The sequence below is a fragment of the Ostrea edulis genome, chromosome 6 (genome assembly GCF_947568905.1).
Source record: "Ostrea edulis chromosome 6, xbOstEdul1.1, whole genome shotgun sequence".
NCBI lineage: Eukaryota > Metazoa > Mollusca > Bivalvia > Ostreida > Ostreidae > Ostrea > Ostrea edulis.
The window spans coordinates 44409557-44431737 of NC_079169.1; the positions used below are offsets into that span (position 1 = coordinate 44409557).

At 35.9% G+C, this 22181-nt stretch overlaps 1 protein-coding gene across 5 annotated transcripts in view; it reads right to left on the reverse strand.

Annotated features, from left to right (window-relative positions):
* Positions 1–3162: 3162 nt before the first annotated feature.
* The window catches only part of LOC125646113 (secreted frizzled-related protein 5-like), a 35048-nt gene continuing 16029 nt past the window's right edge, over positions 3163–22181 (reverse strand). The window contains exons 1-4 of one of the 5 annotated variants that reach the window (XM_048872264.2): positions 10125–10292; positions 8231–9279; positions 5492–5569; positions 3163–4575 (exon numbers count right to left, since the gene is read on the reverse strand). In XM_048872264.2, coding sequence (XP_048728221.1) covers positions 3944–4575; positions 5492–5569; positions 8231–8720 — 1200 coding nt within the window. In that variant the 5' untranslated portion in view covers positions 8721–9279; positions 10125–10292 and the 3' untranslated portion in view covers positions 3163–3943. Of the gene's footprint in view, positions 4576–5491; positions 5570–8230; positions 9280–9396; positions 9731–10124; positions 10293–22181 lie in introns of those variants that run through there. The other 4 variants (XM_056139677.1, XM_056139678.1, XM_056139676.1 and 1 more) reach the window with 4 other exon arrangements.

Sequence of the window (22181 nt, forward strand, 5' to 3'; positions counted from 1 at the left end):
GTAGTGTAGTGTGTAAGTATTCCTGACTTTATCAGATTAGTAGTGTAGTGTATAAGTATTCCTGACTTTATCAGATTAGTAGTGTAGTGTATAAGTATTCCTGACTTTATCAGATTAGTAGTGTAGTGTATAAGTATTCCTGACTTTATCAGATTAGTAGTGTAGTGTATAAGTATTCCTGACTTTATCAGATTAGTAGTGTAGTGTATAAGTATTCCTGACTTTATCAGATTAGTAGTGTAGTGTATAAGTATTCCTGACTTTATCAGATTAGTAGTGTAGTGTATAAGTATTCCTGACTTTATCAGAAAAAGATGATAGAAATAATGACCCCAATTTCACAGACAAGCTGCAAAATTATTAGATTCCTTGACACTCAATATTTACTTCAGTTTTTGTTGATAAACGGTGAACACCTGTAAACGACATACCACCACGCAACATGTGATCTGGCTCCTGTGAATGCTTTCATTCGTACATATTAAAATGTATGTATCTGTACACGACATACCATCACACAACATGTGATCTGGCTCCTGTGAATGCTTTCATTCGTACATATTAAAATGTATGTATCTGTACACGACATACCACCACGCAATATGTGATCTGGCTCCTGTGAATGCTTTCATTCGTACATATTAAAATGTATGTATCTGTACACGACATACCATCACACAACATGTGATCTGGCTCCTGTGAATGCTTTCATTCGTACATATTAAAATGTATGTATATGTACACGACATACCACCACGCAATATGTGATCTGGCTCCTGTGAATGCTTTCATTCGTACATATTAAAATATATCTGTACACGACATACCACCACGCAATATGTGATCTGACTCCTTTGAACGCTTTCGTTCGTACATATCTGTGTATCTGTATCCGACATACATGTATCATGTGATTTGGCTCCTTTGAACGTTTCGTTCATAAATACATAGATTATCTGTATCTGGCATATCACCAAAAACATGTGAAGTGGCCCCTTTGTACGCATTCGTCTGTATCTGTAATCTTACCAAGCGACATATGGCTAATTTGACACAATGTCATTGGCTTTTGGGCTTATGGTTTTTTTTCACACGCTATATACTTGAAGCGAAAGAATCGACCTATGATTTTTGTTACTATAATTGTAAAGAAACCACTTGCATGGAATATTTACCATGTGGTTGACGTGATTTTTTCTTTTCTATAATACGTCATTGTGTGTTATTATGTGCATGTATTTTCAACAAAATTTGAGTTAAAATCCTGGTTGTTATAAAACCTCTGATGAAAGGTGAAGATAACGAACAGTGATCAATCTCATAACTCCTATAAGAAATACAAAATAGATAGTTGGACAAACACGGACCCCTGGACACACCAGAGGTGGGATCAGGTGCCTAGAAGGAGCAAGGCATCCCCTGTCGACCGGTCACACCCGCCGTGTATGAAACACGTCAGACTGCCATAATTACCCGTAGTAATTTTGTAAAATAGAAATATTCGAATAGATGGTGGAAGTAATATCCTACATTTTTGCCCCGACTTCCATTACACCGGAAGTTGGGGGCGTGCTTATCATTGTGGTCTAAGATTTAATTAAATAACATTGGTAAACTGTTTATAGTAATGCTTACGTTATCAAGTTCGTTATTATGCTGTGTTTTAACAGATTGTGTTATATCTGTGATTAAAAACAAGGTTTAGTTTCTTCGATCTTATGGAGAAAACATTTTACAATTTCGACTTCGTCAAATTGTAGGGTTGGGGAAAGGGGTGTTACAGCCATATTTATGATATAATCAGACACGTAGCATCGTTTTTCAAACAAACCAACAAAAAAAGGGGGGTCGGAAAAAAAACATGAATTCACAATACTGTAAATTCCTAAATATACGCGAGGAATTTATCATCGCGTAATTTCGCGAGAAACTTCACTCGCGAAAAAATATTTCTCGCTTTTATTTTCATATTGCTAAAATACAGGCAAAAACACATGATCAACAGAGCACTCGCGAATTTATTTTCTCACGATTTGACGTCCATGAGTCATTTCGCGATAATAAGTACTCGCGTAAAATAAGGAATCTACAGTATTGCCTGAAAATTCTTTACAAGGAAAGTTTTGTTTTTTGAAAATACATAGTTCTTAATACCAAATCGTGGAGGAAGGGGTAAGGTTTGATCTTTCAGTTCAATTCATCGGTTAAATTAGTACATTTCTACTACCATTCACTATTACATTTATAGATCGAACGCTGCACGTAAAAATAACCAATTTTGCATGTAATATTAAAAGGGGACAGACACCCTGTTGCTACGCTCCTGATAATTATTCTGTGCACATCATTTTGAGTAACTGCAGTGCAAGAAGAGCTGTGCAATGTACAGTGTAAGTTGATATACACAAAATTTGTTTTTTAAAAGATTACATCACAAGCAAAAAAAAATATATTTCATCAGGAAGATTACATTAGTTATATCGATCTAAGATAATTAACATGTTCTGTTCATTGGTACTGAACCTGATGTACATTTAGCAAAAAGTAGTTTTGTCCAGTGTGAAATGATAAGTTAAAATGTACATTTGTTGGTTTGCACATGTAATTTTAGGCATATCTGTTTGTGTTTTGGTTGCTGAAAATATTGATACAAATCAATAAAGAGGAATTGCTGATATGCTAAATACATCCTGAAGTCAAGGACTAATATTTACAAACTTTGTTACATCATGGAGAAAAAGTCACACAAGGGAACACATGAATGTAATCAGTGACTAAAGTTATTGTTCAGTCATACTATTGTTTAGTCATTACACTTCATTCTTAGAAAAATGCCTTAATGGCAATTAATTACAATCGAAACAATAAATTTCCTATCCCTTCTATTGAGGGCCGCAATGTGCTATGCGCCCTCTGTATTCAGGGGGGAATGACTCGCGCTGCAATGGGGAAAATGTATCCCATTGTTGAAGCTTGGTGTTTCTAGCTCATACTCGTAGATTTCTAACCACAATAAAAATTTCTCTGCGCTACCAACAAAATCATATCATTTTACAATGGAAATGTTTCTAAATATTACGAAAATGTGTTTCATGATTTTAGATGGCGTTACGGATGTGTTCTTTAAGCGTTTTACAGATCCACTGATAAAAAACCTAGAGAATGGAGATGGCATTATTTATTCGAAAATTTGTGAAAATGAATGTCAAAGTAATGTACAAATTATATGACTATATCTGCCAATTTCTGAAATAAAAGTAAAAATTATTTTACATGCAAAATAATCAATTATTGCTGTTATTTGTTGCATGAAACAATACAGGTCTGAATATCACGAGGTATGATATATCCGTACCCTTTTATTCTAAGCGACAAAAAGTAGAAAGAGCAATACTTTCCATTTTTACAGAATGCAGAAGTACACACGGTAAAAATGTACTAAATCTACCCAGAAATGTCTAACATTTATGACCGAACATTTTTAGGCATAAACGATATCTATATATAGCACTAATTCTGTTGCGATCCTTCGCTCGTGCAGAATGCACTAAACTGTCGGTCGAAGACTAACTCAAACACAAGTTGTAATGAGAAATTATAGATAATAACATGAAAATATGGTATACTGATAAATGGAATTCTTAACTACATATATCATCATCATACAGTCGCTGTAGCAAATATTTAAAATTATGTAAACAATAAAAGCAGATTTTGCATGATATACAATGAATATTACAGTCCAATTGTTAATAATGTACACCTCTATCACATTGCTTTGCGTTTTTACATGTATAACCATTTACAACCAGATAATCACGTGCTTCACACTTCTATCCATCTATAAATAACGATTTTAGATTGCACAGTCTTGTGTCAAACTTCAAATCATCACCACTATCACAGACTTTTCTGGGTCAAATCGGATCTATTCTCTTCAAAACTAAGATGAGGGAGCTAATGTGGTTAACAGTGTTTGCCTGTCTCTTTTCTTGTTCCTTTTTCCCTTGCCTCCTTTCCTGCCTTTCTTATTTCTGTTTTTCTTGTTTTTATTTTTCTGTCCTTTCCCCTTCTTCCCTTTTCCTTTCTTTCCTTTCTTTCCTTTCTTCCCTTTTCCCTTCCCTTTTTTCCCCTTTTTCCCTTTCTTTCCTTTCTTCCCTTTCCCCTTCTTTCCTTTACCCTTCTTTTTTCCTTTATTTGTGTTTCCTTTCCCTCCGGTTGAAATTCCAGGAAATCCTATTGCGTTTTCTCCTATATCCAAAGGTTTCGAACAAATATCTCGTTTACGCATAAGCTTTAAAGCTTTGCGAAATACCCTGTCCTTCCGCCATTTCGCTATATACATAGCAGTAAACTCACCTGGTGCTGAATAATTTCCCATGATGATGTAATTCTCGTTTAAAGTGACATTAATGCGGTCACACTCACAGTGAAGTCCGCCTTGAATGAATGGACTCAGCGATCTCTTGTCTCTCTTGGACAGTCCAATTTTCTTCAAAAATTTCTTTTTCTTTTGTAAAACCAATATTTTCTTTTCCTTATCATGCCTGATCTGCTTAATTTTAGCTCGAACCACTGAAAAGGATGTCGTAACGTATTCATGATTCAATAAAATCAAAGTTATAACCAAGCACAATTTTAATTCTTCATATTTCTTTTGTAATATCATGATTCACCAAAGGTACACTCTGGGGCAGAAAACTGAGACGAGCTCACGTTTGATTTTATTCACACTTTCATAAAAGGAATATACAGTGAAAAATGGGAGCAAGACAAACTGAGCCAGCTTATGACTCCGGAACATGACGCACTCTGTGAACACGCAGAATTTCATTTATATTTGATAAAAGTTGCTATAGGTTTTCTGAAGCCGTATAAAGGTTGTTTCGAGATCAAATTCTCAGATGACTAACTATGAAGCTAAAACATCCATCGACCAAACCAGAGGCTGAAAAGCACGAACCCTGCATACATGACACTTTAGTACTTAAATATATAACAGATACACGTCACTGTGTTACTTATAGTTTTCTTGTTTATTTCTTTTACGTCCCTTCCAGAATTTTTCACTCATATTGAGACGTCACCAGATGTAGGTGAAGCACTACAAATTTAGACCTATGCTAAGCGCTCAGGGCCGGTAGAAGTGAGCGTTCTTTAATGTCCCAACACCTGCCGTGACCTCGGTTTTTGAGACCAAATCCGAAATATCCACAACTCTCACTTCCGAGTGTCGAGCGTTTGGCGAAGGAACAGTCACAACCTATTTTTTATATCGAAGGCACGAGCAGGGTTCGAACCCATGACCTCCTGGTCACTTAGCTAACGCTTTAACCACTGGGCCACCGCGTTCGGTCTAAAAACAAGGTAGTTTCAGCAGAATACAGTTCTTTTTATTAGGAACCTTCTTAGTATCCCACTGTAATTGCTTTCAAAAATTAATGACGTCATATGCAGTATCATCTATTGTATGTGAGTGTAATACGCTTACCATATGTTGAACGGCAGAATCCGTCAACAAGTCCCTCCAGTGTCTGAGGTTGTCTACAAGCGCTGCAGATGTTGTGAGCTACAAAAGAAACATCCAATCTGATACTTTATTTGTAAAAGATAAGTTAGGGTTTTATGACATTTCAAATCATTGCGAATGCCGTCCTTCAGGCATTAAAACTGGTGTGCTTGCATTCCACGATATTTATAAGGCTTAGCAATATTATGAATTAGTTATAAATATTTACATGTTATTACAAATGATTGTCAAACATTCTTCACTTTGTTCAAAATATTCCATTTTTCGAGAATTCCTTTTACCAAATAGCAATTGAAACATTTCAAGAAAAGGAAAAACCCGGAAATTTGAGTATACGTAATCTATAATGATTCATTTAAATCAAGTCATAAGAGAAAGGATTTTTTGTAATATGGGACAAATCTTATAAATTAAAAATAGTAAGCAATTGTAGTTATGTGACGCTTGCTAACTGTAAGGGAAAGGAACTGATGTTGGAATAACTAAGCGAAATCCACACAATTTAAAAACGCGCACAAAATGATGATGGGGCACATTTTTGTGATTCGTTTGGACGCGGTGAGGAATGCTGGTGATAACCAAGTGTCCGGGGACGCGTTAACGATTCGTCTGACAGCTAACTATACATGTACATGCAATCAGATCCTGACACCTCACGTGTCAGTTTTATCCGGTTTAATACATAGCGAGGATTAACCTAAGAATATCGAGGGTTGATTAATACATTTCAAGAGGCATATCACATCTCTAGTGATGAATGGAAAATTAACAGATATTTTGACTGAGTGTAATTTCGCCCAGCCTCAGATTACGTTAATTTGTCTTGCGTGGTGGGATATTAGGTGAAAGCGGATACCTAGAACTGAAAGACGAGGCGGAAGCAGCGTGACACGTCAGAATGCTCTGTTGGTAGTACCTGGGTTGACATTTAGGGTACAGTAAATGACAGTCATCCATTTGTATTACGTATACCTAATGTCATGACACTTTCAACCAAACAAAATTATTTAGGGGAGATAAGTTATGTGAAACTGCGTCTTATCCATTCATAATATGCCATACAAGTGATTTCTTTAGATCTCACCAACCATGTAATCGTAGGATTTTTAACTGTAAATAACATTGATGTGATTTCATTTAGCTTGAAACAACCATAGCAATGTCTACATCAGATGAAAGGTTAAGTTACAAAACAATATGCATCCGAAAAATACTTCGTAATGTTTTTAATTTATTTGGTAATCCTGCCAGTCTTGCATATTATAAACAGACAGGTGTCTCAAATCAATAACGTTGTCTAATTCTATAAACATATTGTATCATATCAAAGTGAGTAGGGGATATAAAGTAAAGCCCTCTCTTGATTTCCATAATGCAAATATGTACCGTGAAACCGGAGATTGAGCTTATTCGGGAGAATTTACAGAGATTAAAAAAATCATTAATATGCATAAACATCTCTGGGTAAATAGACATTGGGTCACACCGTATATGATTTTCATCACCAAGAAAAAGAGCAATGTTGTCTTATACTTATCTATTCTCCAGTTAATCTTAATAAAAATATTGGAATTTAAATACTTTAAACTATATGAATTTTAAGTGGAGTATGTGGAAACAAAACTCGTTTATTAAACGAGAGCTGAAAAACATCCTCTACAGCTCCGAAAATTTCAAGAATTTTAAAATTGAGGAGTCTCGTTAAAAGTAATATTAATGAAGTGAAATAAACTAACTTCTTTACTGCGTTTGCATAATCTCTAATATCTTTAAGAGCTCTGAATATTGGAAGGAAATTACCTTCCCAGAGTGGAGTCTGAATAGAATCGACGCGTGTTACATAATTACAGAAGCGGTATGCATATCCCCATTTATTAAGGTGAAACTGTTAATTAAACTACTAGAACATTCAAAGTTAGAATGGAGAATTTTGAATATTTATCAAAGGGATTCCTCTAATAAATGTAGTTTTGTTATTTTCTAATTATACGTAAAAATAAATAGCACTGCCAATACAAATGACTTTGAAAACGTTTTATGTGCGCCATTGATGACTGTATAACACTTTGAGCATGAGGTATATGAAATATATTTTCATAAAATTTGGGCAAAGACCGTGAAATTACCTATGTAACTATCATCTGCGTACTTAATCTTTTTCATATAGTGGGTATTCAGGTTAAAAGGGGGTATATTGATGAAGTTTAAAGACGGGTTTCTCCAGGAATACCAGCATCGCATGGTAAACTTCGATATTTTTTCTAGATCGGTATGTAAAATTTATCATAGATATTAAAATGCCATATGCACAATGATCGTTGAAATATTCTTATATGTGATTAAAATTTCAATAGATAACCTCTTCATTAGATATGAACTACATGGTGTCGTGTGAACTGAGATGACCCCCAACTGAGGACAGAGATGTGAGTCATTTGTAATTTAGACAGATTCATTGTGTCACATTGGTCAATGTGATAACCGTTTTATTGCCAGTCGGACCCATCTCCACCAAATACACTATTTAATCATCCTTCTGTCTGGGGGCATTACAAGTTATACACAAATGTTTTAAGAAAGTAAGTTTTAATTAATTTCTACTCACTCCGAGTTAACAACATTAATTTAACTGAGACCTGAAATTCAACAACCAAATAGAGAGAAATATTTTAAATGTAATAATAGATGCCTGTTACTTACTCAATGTAACGTTATGTAATAGTTGTATGCAGAGGTCCGAGTCCTCTGGAAATTTGTCACATTTGACCATATCTGGCCAGCTATAGTTGTAAAACAGCATTGTCTGCTCACATCCAGCCTTTACGGCATTACACAAACTCCGACATGGCCATATTTTTCTGTCCAAACAAACTGGTGAAAACAGGGAACACAAGAACAGCTTGGTATCCGGGTGACATTGCACGCCCAAGAGGGACACCCAAGACTTAGACTGTTGAATGACTTCATTAATGGTATCATGATCCAAAAGATTCGGTAGCCTCATCTGACTGTATCCGATATTTTGACATAAGGTCAGATTGGACGGAATGTCTATACATTTGGGTTGGTTAATCCGTCCGCTAATCAAGGCCCAGTCAGGATCTATATCCTGAAGATATCCCTCCTTGGAACCATACGAATAGCACTCCGTGAAATGCAAAAGGACACAGATGAAGAGAACAACCCACATGGTGATCGCTTTCAGTAAAATTATCCAGTAACTCTAAATCACGTATAACGTTTTTTCAATCACATACTGCATCTACGAATATGAAATAAAGTCTTAAAATTTGCCATCCACTCGGAATTCACATTATTACATTGTCTCGGATAAAACAATTTTTTTCTATTCCTTCACACACCTTGAAGAATAAGTCTTAACCAATTGATTTTTCTAGTCTCGGCAATGCGTGTTAGACCTTCCTCTCACATTGGGTCTAAGACGCGGTGTGGTTATGTTAAATATTTTTAAACAAGTTCTAATCAGCACGATGGGACGTCACCTTGCCTGGTATAACGCTAAATAGAAAATATCTGACGAGGACACGCCAGCGCTTTTACCTTTCTCACCAAAGCAAGTTCACTCGGCGAGGAGAATGTCTTGTGGAAAAAAATTCCTGTCGATTTATTCAGTTGCAAAGGCTTTTTTTCGTGGTTACTCATTACATAATCAGCGAATTACGAATCCTCCTCTTTCTTGGCTCGGATTCCTAGTCTTATCGACAGGTCGTTTCTTTCATTTCACCAACCTGTAAATCATACGAAGGGAAAAAAGAGTTCATATATTTACTTAGAAAAGAATGTAACAATTTTAATGACTATTTCATAGTTCATGTTTTGAGCAAAAATTGAGGAAGACCGCTTACGTCTTTATGAAAATTGATGCTCTTCGCGCATGATTACGTATGCAAAATATTTGTCATGCCTATACTTTAAAGATGAAAGGAAACTGAGGTCGACAACACACGTGCGTTTTTGTTCATTCTTACATTTCATCTCATCATCTCCTCGTCTGCGAATCTTCACATATCAATATGCTAGTTGATAAATTTTAATGAGGCAAATATAGCGACTTACCCGTGAGCTTTCGTCGATATTTTTTGCCAGTGCAATCAGAAAAAATAGCTCATTGATAAAAAGGTAAAAAACGAGCGCGAGATTACAACACTTATCTTTATGTCTTGAATATATCTACATTAAAATGCGCACTGAAAGACTCGTTAAGTTGAGCGAATATATACAAGAACGAATGTTTAGATTCATTTCAATGAAATTGGGCGAAAAAATTATTATAAACTATGAACAAATGACCTATATTCATTTGGTATACCAAAACAAATATCAATATAGAATATGAAAGGCTATAGAATTACATAAAGGCATTAACACCTATTTTCAACATGGAATATACATGGATACTGCAATAATCGTTAAGGAAAATAGAAGGGAAGATCTGTTGCTTAAGAGGAATCCTAGCTGTGAAGAAGATTATGATGATGATGATGATGATGATGATGAAGAAGAAATCGATATATTTCATCCATCATCTGACTTATCTATTCTTAATAGAATGTTAAATGAATAATGAACGCACACAATTTCCACAAATCACTGCAATACGTGAACAAGAACACATTTGTACCCCACTTGGATTATCATCCCAATCACATAATATCTATAAGTCAAATCATACGTTTAATAATCCAATTCATAATGATCTAAGATTTCTGTACTTTAAACTAATGATCGCTTTATCAAATGATATGCAGAATAGGTAGATTAACACGCGTTCCTTTTAGATAGACCCCCTCTAATTAACATAATGGGTGTCGTTTTGCACATAAACTCATGGGTCTGTTCTCAAATTTCAGGACAGACCTTGCGAATATTTCAGCACATTAAAAAATATGAAAAAAATATAAGTAAAATCATAAGATTTCCACATTGATTTTGACATTCAAGACAGACATTCGCGTCCCGTTCTTCAGCCCAGTCAATAATTTGGATCTGATTTGTCTACATCAATTTTGTAAAATTCACTTTCATCTCCACCTTCCAAACTTTAACATTTTATCAGAATTATTACTCACACTTAAAATCCAACTGCAATTTTCCATATGTCCTCTATACAGTATTGTTCTCTTAACTTCAAAGGGAAAATTCTAAAGGATTTTAGTTAAAAGTAAACTCTTTACCGGGCATTGCTAAAGATCAAATTACACGACAGATAGAAATAAAATGTGGAGATTATAGAGCATTGTTCAAGTAAACGTCTAAAATTACTGGATTTAGGAATCGGAATAGTATTCATTCTCACTCTCTCTCTCTCTCTCTCTCTCTCTCTCTCTCTCTCTCTCTCTCTCTCTCTCTCTACAATTAACGAAAATAAGTTTTGTCGTTGTATCATGTACATCATATGAGAAATTCCCAATATCATGATGACGAAAACATGTGAGTCCAGCCAAATTGATTATCACGATGATGATCCAGTAGCCTTAAATCAACAACATAATGTCAGTCGTTAAAATCAACTACCGACAAAAAAAGACTAGAGGGGTTTGTGTTATATTGTAGTTCCTAACACCTTTCCGATCTTAATCTCTTTATTTGTCATCATTACAAATTATCCAGCCATCTGACACTCGGGGCCTTAATCCTCTGACCAACAATGTAGATCGTCTTACTGTTTATACACAGGGGAAAAGAATGACTAGGCGAGCCTTTTAAAATATTCAGGTAGAGGTATTAGCGAGTGCAGACACCTGTTGTGAGATACACAACAATGTACCTAAGATCATCAGATTTTCTAAAATATGAAATATCATATGCACGTCTCTTTGGAAATTGTTCTTTGTACCTTACTTCGATGGAAATGCTTTATTCTTGCAAAAGTAGCTTTTACGTCACAATATTATGATAGACTTTACGACATTGAATCTTGAACTTCTTCTAAAACATAAATAAAATTCCACACCAAAGATACAAAACGATAAGGATTTAATTATGGAATATATAGAAATATTGGTGAAATATACACGAGAGGGTTTTCTTTTCCATCAGAAGAGCAAATTAATTACAAAGCGATACGAAGTATGACTCTGAGTCCACGAATAGCTCCACGTGAACCTTAACAAAGAAGCATGTGATGGTAAAGAAAGGTATCATATTCTCGATAAGCAAAGCCAGACTTATCAAGCTCTTCAAGATCCCATAAAGTCTGTTACGTGTAAGGACTGCGATTAAACGAATGAAGTGTAAATCATCCGAAAATCACCCCGTGTATTGAACCCGACTTCATTCAAAATTTAATTTTGAAGAAATCCAATATTTATTGCCTTCCATGGTCGTATATAGAATTTAATATAGTCACTCGGGCGTTGGGAACTTATTTCTATAATTGAACAGATTAGCTGAGCCTAAACCTAACCAGAATGCCACTTCTGAGAGATTTTCGTCTTCACTTCCTCTTGATATAAATTGAATTTTCTATCCCGAAAAGTATACTTAAACTGTATACATAATGTATTAGTTATATTGTATTGCACAACGAGGCTCCAGTTGACGGAGTACTATAACTGACGACCTTCTGCCGAGAACTTGTTAACTGGAGTCGTCATCCAACAGTCTACCACGTTTTAGTCTCAGTAAAACCAAAGTGGTCTGTTTATAGACGTAGTTCCTCAGTCTATAGGAGCACAAAGAACTGGACTTTTTAAATGTTGATTTACATACATCTGCAATATATATGATACGATATGGTACAATCTTAAAAGTGCATGAGGACATGAACCGTGACGCGTCACACTAATGCGCTTCATGAACTGTGACGCGTCACACTAACGCGCTTCATGAACTGTGACGCTTCACACTAACGCGCTTCTTGAACTATGAGATTGATCACTATTCGTATCTTCACCTTTTCATGAAGAATGCCAGCATGAATCGTCACAGCTATTATTCTACCGTACTTTCATTTCTGTTGGAATTCCCAGCTGTCAAAATAGACGTATTACAAAATGTATATTTATCAATTACCGGTAGTTCTGTATTTATACGGGTATTGTTTAAAACTGTAGTGCGTTCATGGAGGGATGCCTATAAAATGTAAATATTTATCAAACAGAGTACATTTCATTGTCAGTGGCGGATTTAAGGGGGGGGGGGGGGTGCAGCTGTCGCGCGCGCCCCTAAAATTTTAAAATTTAGGTAAATTTTGGTATCTTGTTTAGAAAAATGTACTAAACGATAAAAGAAGCAATAGTTTCTTCCACTCCCGGAGAAATAAACGACAAAATCTTTTGATTTCTTGGAATTACATCATATATTTCAAACCCTATAAAATCTGTAAAATCCACGAGCTTCCGGGGGCTTCGCCCCCCTGCCCCCCCCCCCCCCCCCCCCCCGGGTTTCGCCCTGAACCCATTGACCCCCTGCCTCATAAAGTGGCGCCACCCGTAACCGCAATTCCTGGATCCGCCCCTGATTGTTACTAGCACACTTCATTCAATATATTCTGACTAATAATTTTCTTTCTTTTTAAGATCTCAAGTGCATTGTATTTGTACAGCAAATGCAATATAAGATTGCAAACAAAACGTAAGCTGGTTGTTAAACTGCATTCATGCTGTTTGTATATAACACAGAATAAAAGCTGGTGATTTATCAACGTTGCTCCTCCCATTACTGGTAATTGTACTTGCTTATAAATGTATGTACGTAGCATGGACAACGTATTACACGTACATTGCTTATTCATGAATTAAATTGAAGATTTATTTAAAGAAAACTTTGTTGCAGTTTATAGAAACCTATTTACAAAAACCAACTACAACTGCCTATACGGAATACTGCAGCAGATGCAGATTATATGGAAGATACGACAGTCAGTAGCCACTGCTTGTTGCCAGGGTCCACTGCTTGTTGCCACAGTAAACTGCTTGCTATCACTGCCTGCTACAGCACACTTGCCTACTGCTTGTTGCCCGAGTCTACTGCTTGTTGCCCGAGTCTACTGCTTGCTGCCCGAGTCTACTGCTTGCTGCCACTGTCTAAAGTTGATGGCTTACTGCTTGTTGCCATTGGCCTCTATCAACTACAAATGCGGATAAAGGCAACGACAGTCTATGAAGAGGCGGGTGTTGGTTTTGAGGGGTCAGTCCGAAATATTCTAAATATGTTTGTGCCGCATCAGTGGGCAAATCGGATTCGGATCTAGCCTGGTCCTAAGGAGAGGGGAAATGATCTCCCTCGAAAAATGGGGTTTCAAAGTTATGGATCGGAATAGGTACTGATTATATTTTCCTTCCATGTAAATTATGTTATAGATAATATAGATGTATTGATCACATTCATACACATGTAGCATACATGTATATGTATAATAATTACATGAATATGAAAAATTACCACGAAATACTGGTATATACAATCATAGCTGTAAGTACTAATATTGTTTTGATCAAAACTTTGGTCATCAAGTTTGGAAAAAATATTCACCAAGAAAAGTAAGTCTTAAAAAAAATCTGCGTCACAGATATTGTCCTAAACTTTGCTTTACTACCACTCCCCCAACAACCCACAAAAACCCAATCTACATCCACAGTTGAGTATACATATCCAAAAGACAAGTGACTCTCACTTGGTGAAGAGACAGTTATTACAGGGTGCATTTCCTAAATGTCTTCAGTTTGACGTGGCGCAGTCATTGAACTCGGGCTTCCCGGCTGCGAATTAACCACTGGGCTAAATTATAACATAATAACACACGTGTATTGAAGTTTATGTATGCATTACATATCTCTCTTACGGATGAAATTAAAATCACATTCAATTCAAATGAACATTTTTTTTTCGCGGGATGAGTTCCAATGGTAACATGTGTATAAGAGAGAATCTGTTCAAAATCCAAAGTTTGGGTTACATTGTTTACCCTCATTTTCTTTCTTTCGACTCACGTCGCAAGTAGTCTCGTTCAACCAGACGCTCAGCCGCCTCCGCATATCTCCGACGAGGCAGCGCAAGTCGAGCGTCTGGTTGCAAGAGACTACGTCGCCAGACGTCGCCGTAACACTCGTACCAAGATTTTTCCATTGACTAGCCTTTTAAGAACGGGACATTTAGGCTTTTCCAACTCACAGACAATATTATAGAATTACACACTGTTAAATGAATTTAGATATCCTGACTTCACGCTGCCACAGACTGATAATTAAAACGCGAAATATTTCAGCATCAACTTAACTGAGTAAAAACATAAGCAATATGAAAAACAATCTACCAATTCTACTAATTCAACAATGAATAGATATTGACTATATGCGTGGCAGCGACATCAATACTTTTCTTTGAAACATTACATGATCATGTAAAAAATGTCAATATCGTCCGAGGGCGGAAATTTTAAAAGATACTGTATACCAATACATCTGAACCCCCCCCCCCCCCCCCCCCCCCAACTATTGTTACTGCTGAAAAAAGACATCACAACAGTAAAAATTAAATTTGTTTAAAATCAGTTCTACTGAACACACTTAGTTTGGGTAGCAGAGAACAGCAGGGGATAGTTTCACACTATAGGCCCGGGTAGCAGGGGACAGTTTCGCACTATAGGCCCGGGTAGCAGGGAACAGTTTCGCACTATAGGCCCGGGTAGCAAGGGACAGTTTCGCACTATAGGCCCGGGTCAACTTTCTTTTTAAAATGGCGTTACTCCATATTTGAAGTGATATTACATGTGTAAAACGTATACAATAATTTTTGGATACATGTCAAATGTAGCTGAGTGCTTAATGAAAATGTTGATGTGCAACATATAGGTGTCACCATGATTCCTAGCATACAGATGAGTGCAAATACAAAACTAAATCACGTGTTCAGTTGCTCAAGAAATTCCGGTGAAAACATGCATGGTTCAGCAAAAGGTCTGTAGCTGAGAGGGAAGGTGGATGGCTCCATATGAAAGGTAGGTTTTTAAGAAGGGCAGACAATGTTCTTGATTGTGCACGGTCTGATGGTGTGGGGGTGGTACGAATTAGTCCAAATGAGGGAAAATAAAAGCGAGAAAGGGGCACCTGCTTAGGGCATGTTTTGTGCACCAGCACCAGTATGTATATATTACCGGTACATGTAATTTAGGGTCATAATTTATTAACTACACCAATATGAAATACAAGTATTGACATAAAAGGGAAATATGATTTTTCATTAGTCTGTCATAATCTGACTTTGATGTAAACCCCCTACCCACATGTTTCAGAACAAAAAAACCTGTCCCTGCCACCTTGAGATACATATTGTTAGATGCCTCGTACGATCCGGGTCAGAATCAGGTCCTCAGTACCCCTTGCTTGTCGTAAGAGGCGACTAAATGGGGCGGTCCTTCGGATGAGATCGCAAAAACCGAGGCCCCTTGTCGCAGCAGGTGTGGCACGATAAAGATCCCTTCCTGCTCAAAGGCCGTAAGTGCCAAGCATTGGCCTAATTTTGCAGCCCTTTACCGGTAATGGTGACGTCTCCATATGAGTGAAGAATTCTCGAGAGGGACGTTAAACAATATACAATCAATCACAACGCACTGTTTACATACATTGGTTATATCTCCCACGTTGAATGAATGTTGCAAGATGTTTTCACAGGCTTTGTTCGTGCACGTCCGGATAACTTTGGAATCCTCCGATTCTACGTGCCTGATATGGATGAATTTATACATGCAAATATACATCGAATACATTCGCCCCCAACGGTAGTTGGTTGGTTGTATATTGCAAGTGTAAGGTGACCTAACCAGACCGATTTACAAAATATGGTAATATTTCCACAATATAAAATTTATACTTCTTTCTGGAATCATATAAGAACTCTTCATATTGAGGAGATAAAAATACATATTTCCTGGATAGTTCGAAACGTGGCATACGATCAGGGGCGGATCCAGGAATTGCGCTTACGGGGGCGCCACTTTACGAGGCAGGGGTCTGGGGTAAAATTAGTGAAATGACGCTAATTTTAAGGGTTTTTGGAAAAAATTAAGTTCTCCCAATAAAGTAATTCAAGAAATCAAACAATTTTGCCATTTATTTTACCAAGAGTGGAAGAAATTATTGCTTCTTTTATCGTTTAGTACATTTTTCTAAACAAGATACTACGATTTACCTTAAATTTTAGGGGGGGGGGGGCGGCTGCGCCCCCCTTAAATCCGCCACTTCTTCGTGGACAATACATTTCCCGGGATGACAATGTCAAAAGATTCATTCTATTCAGTAACGTATTGTGCACACGTATTTAGAGTAATATTCAGTAATGTATTGTATATACGTATTTAGAGTAATATACATGTATATAGATTGTTTTAAATATTATACTTCTTATGATATGCATTTTTCAGATAAAACAAGGAGAGAGAAAGTGGTTGAGCCAGCTTCAATCATTACAGAGGCGCAGATAAGTAGCTCGGCTTTGTTTTAAATTGCGTAGTAATTCTTTGGCGAGTTTTAAGGTTAACCAAGAGAATTATGACAAAAATATTAGCTCAAAGATTCTTGCCCAGACAAGAGCTATACATCAGATGGCGGGAACTGTCGTGGAAACTGTGCTTTATTGCCTCAGAAATAAACACCACGGGAGGCAGCCCGCAGCAGACGTTTCGTTGTAGCTCTCCCCGGCAGACGATAGATCACATGACTCAAATTCGCGATGTCTCGGTAATTATGCTTGTAATTTATGTACACTTTTTCAACTTAAATTGAAGAGGATGATTAAATAAAGGCACCGTGGAAAGGAACGTATCTCTCAAGTTAAGTGCGCATTCTTATGTAAATAGAAAGAAATCAATTATCAGTAGAGATTAACATGTCAAGACAACATGGTTTTCCTGAAATATAAGAAAAGGCATGCAGTTGTGGAATCGTTTTCATAGACACTGCGTGGTAGTTACGGCTTGTTTACCTATGATAAGGAAATGTCTATGGTAAGCCGTTTTACTATTCATTTGCAAAATGAATATCACTCTAATTTAAAGAGATACTTCTTATTTTAAAGAGATATCTCAATAAGTTAATAAGATAGGCATCTCTCAACTTAGAGACATATATCTTAATGATAGGTGTCTCTCACTTAGAAAGATATCACTGAGAGATATCCCTTGCATTTAGAGAGATATCTCTTTTACTTGGACACATATCTTTCACTTAAGGAAATATATTTTAAAGCTAAAAAGATAATTCTTCAACATAAAATTATGTCTTTATAAGAACCTCAATTTGAATGAGAACTACCGGTACCTTTAAAATCAAGAGATATCTCTACAAGCGTCTCAAATATAGCGAAATATATCTCTATGTTAAAGACATATATTTTTTGATTATTTCAATTCTGGTGGAATGCACACGGAACTTCCCCAAAACGACAGCCAAACAAAATCGTCCAAAGATTCAGAGACACGGGAATCCAAATACAAATATTACACGTGACACTATACTACTAGTCATTATAGCAATTACTAGTTATCAGATATTGCACGTGACAATATACTACTAATCAGTAAAACAATTAATAGTTATCAAATATTACACGTGACAATATACTACTAATTAATTACTAGTTATCTTAGATATGGTGATTCATAATGGATATTGGCGCATCGACAGGAATATTTAACGTCCCAGCTATATTCATATATATATTCAATAACAATAATTATTAATGTATTTTTAATATATGCCTATTTTCCCCTGTTATCAAAGGATAAAGGGTACAATAATGTTTAAAGATATCTAAATATAAGTTTAATTTCATATCGGTTCCTAAAATATAAAAGAAATCAAACGCCTGAAGCAATTATCAAACAACTCGGTGTGCTCAGACTGGCGACCACTGATTAATGCCGTTTCAACGACCTCCGAGAACTTTCCCGCCATTTTTGCATGACCTGGGTTCCACTCTAAAAGGTAAGCCGGATTATATAGGGGAAAGTCAACTTCCGCATGCGCAAGTGTACGTTTTCATCGGAACCAATCGAAACATCGATCGGCCTTTTCAATGAAGTCGAGAAAAACTTCTCGACATGACGGAACAGACCAAGTTTCGATTGTTCCGATTGCACCGGAGCTGGATGACGCGACCTTTCTTTATTGATAAGACTCAACAAGGTAGCAAGTAACCGTACACGTGGGGAGAAAAGTCATCTTGCGCATGCACAAGTAGATGTTCATCGGGAAAGGCAATGTTTCATGAAGAGAATTTAAAAAAAACCATTCTGTTTGGTTTGTGAGTTTTTAGTGTTCATAATGAAAAAAAAAAAGATTAATGTTATGGAGTCTAATTTATTCCGTTGTACATAGTCACCTCAGCAACGCTTAAAACATGTAATATATTACTGCTATCCAGATCTTAAAATCGACATCATATGCAAGGTTGCATTGAGCTTTTGAAATGAAAAACGACATTCAACTTGTGAGCATCAATATTTTGTTGCCAGATTTATATCATTGGATTAAGATATTTTATTGCCAGTTAAACATGTATGAAACTCAAACGTTAAGGAGGTATAATACATCGCCATAATGGCGGACTCCCTTTTAAAACATGAATGAAAATATAAATATCAGCAATATTTGTTTATTCCGTATAAAGTTGATTGCCTAGCTAGGTAGGTCAGTGGTTTAACGTGTTGAGTGCTGTCTTTGAGTCCAGCAGGGGATTTAATTATAATGAAATAATTGTATTTGCATGTTCCAAAATTTATTTTTTTTAAAATCCATTTTAAGACACATTTTCATTTCAACCTAGAATATTAAGTTTTTGTTAGAAACACATGCCTATGGTCCACCTATTGCAGTACTTTGTTAAGGGACAGTAACTTGTTATATCACATAATGGCGATGGACATGTAGGAGAAATCATTGTAGTCAATTTAAATAGTCATCTCTTTCTGAAAATCTGTAGAAATACCTGTTTAACTTTGAGAGATATCTCTTTTATATCGATAGATAGATGTATCTTTACAGTTAAGAAATATCACTCTTCCGACATAGTAGTGGGGTGTGAAGATGACATATATTCTGACATAGTACTGCAGTGTGAGGATGACATATATTACAACATAGTACTGGGGTGTGAGGATGACAAATATTCCGACATAGTACTGGAGTATGACGATGACATATATTCCGACATAGTAATGGGGTGTGAAGATGACAAATATTTCGACATAGTACTGGGGTGTGAGGATGACAAATATTCTGACATAGTACTGGGGTGTCAGGATGACATATATTCCGACATAATAATGGGGTGTTATGATGAAACATAATCAATCAAAAGTATATTACAATAAATCAACCAGTTTCAAATGTGTAATAGGTGAATTTTGGATAATTTTTTTTACTAGTTCCAGCTGGCGTTGGTTTTTGGAATGTAAAGCGCCTGAACGCAGATTACTACCCGCAGAACATGTATAACCTCTTCCGTTTATAATGGCTTTAAAAAATCCGATAATGGCATGCATATTAGAAATATTTAAGGGAATCCATCACGTGATTTTGTTTGTTACAAAATCTCATAAATCATTTCGGCATTTCTAAATATTACCCTTAACACTAAGTTCTCTTGTATGAATGTTTGACTAACAGGGAGAAGGCTATAACAATAGACACGGTAATACGGTACTCTTAATGCTGTTTGATCCTTTGATTAAAAGGATGGTTGTATGTATTTATGGTATGCACATAAATCATTAGAGCCATCCTAATGCAGCATCCGTTTCCACAATTATCCTTTCTTTAAAAATATATAATTAAACAGATTACATCACTTCTCTCCGCTCTGCTTCGTTCCACAGGGTATGTGGTGTATGAAGGCTTGGTGAACATTTTGACATTTAGGGAGATTACATAATTCCACTTCCGCACTACTTCAATAAATTCAACGTGCAGGGCAAGAAGTTCACTTCGCAGTCCCCTTCAATGTAGTTATCTAGGAACAGTGTAAGTTCACTTCGCAGTCCCCATCAATGTAGTTATCTAGGAACAGTGTAAGAAACAGTTGAAAATAATTTCATCCTTAACTTAACGAACAGTAATCTTACAAATATTGCAATTTTAGAAGAATTACAGTCTTTTCTCATGTTGTAATCTTATATTTACTGCCACCCGATAATTTCAAAATTTACAACATGATGCATTAATGAAAAACCTTAAGTACACATAAAAAATCCACAAACATTAACAATGATCAGGATTTGTCGCAATATGACACTTTTCCCTTGTAATTGGTGTTTTTAATTATTCATTAAATGATTTGCTAGATTACAAATATCAAACAGGTATCTTTATATAAAATCCCACACTGGGGTATGCATACTAGTACATTATGGCGCATTGGCTATAGCCAAAACCAATATATAAAGAAATGAAGACATGGTGTCTAGATTCAGATTAACTGATCATAAAAGATTGTCATCGGAGAACTAAAACTAAACGAAATTAAACTATTTGGTAAAGTTGCGCCATCGGTTAAATGAACACACATTTAAAGAGAGCAAATTTAGTCATTCTTTAAAAGCAAAATTTACCACTAATTGTCCCAATTAGTGGTAAATTTTGCTTTTAAAAACTAGAACAAGATCTGCAATTCCCATCTGTGATTCGACTTAGGAAACATCTTACAAAGTTACGTGTGTCAGTATTATTAGGGAATCCTTCAACACGTCAGTACTATTAGGGAATCCTTCAACACGTCAGTACTATTAGGGAATCCTTCAACACGTCAGTATTATTAGGGAATCCTTCAACACGTCAGTACTATTATCAACACGTCAGTACTATTAGGGAATCCTTCAACATGTCAGTACTATTATCAACACGTCAGTACTATTAGGGAATCCTTCAACACGTCAGTACTATTAGGGAATCCTTCAGCACGTCAGTACTATTAGAAATTTTGGATATGTCGGGTTACGCTTCAGTAATGAAAATGTACACGAGAGTCCCTCTCTGATCATCTGTTCAATAGATACATATTACAATCTGTGTTACAGGTAACCTTGAGAAAGTTGACTAGATCGATTCTTTGGTTAGTGGTTTATGATGACTCGGACATCTTCGTTACAAAGTGTTTAATATTTACATGTACTAATTAATGCTTTTTGTCAGAATAAACCGTTGTTGTTTAATATCTACATTTTTTAATACTTTTTGTCAGAATAAACCGTTGTTGTTTAATATTTACATTTACTAATTAATGCTTTTTGTCAGAATAAACCGTTGTTGTTTAATATCTACATTTTCTAATACTTTTTGTTAGTAATAAACCTTTGTTGTTTCATTGTACCTTATTTTTCGATAAAACACTTATCTTTTAACTTGACATAGAAACACAATTATAAAAATCAATATTATGTACATAATAAAGATCTATTCCATACATCCCCGAAATGCAAACAACCTACACATCTATTCTTATATAAAAGGAGTTGTTTTTGTGAAACGCTGGTCCTGAGCATTGCCATATTCAAATTTTGGCAAAATGACTGAGACCTCATCAGTTACATAGCTTAAGTTTGATCTTAACCATTTAAATTAACAAACACTTGTATAGTTCAAATTTTTTACCAAGGTTATTATAGTCCCAAGCAGAACAAAGTATACATGATACA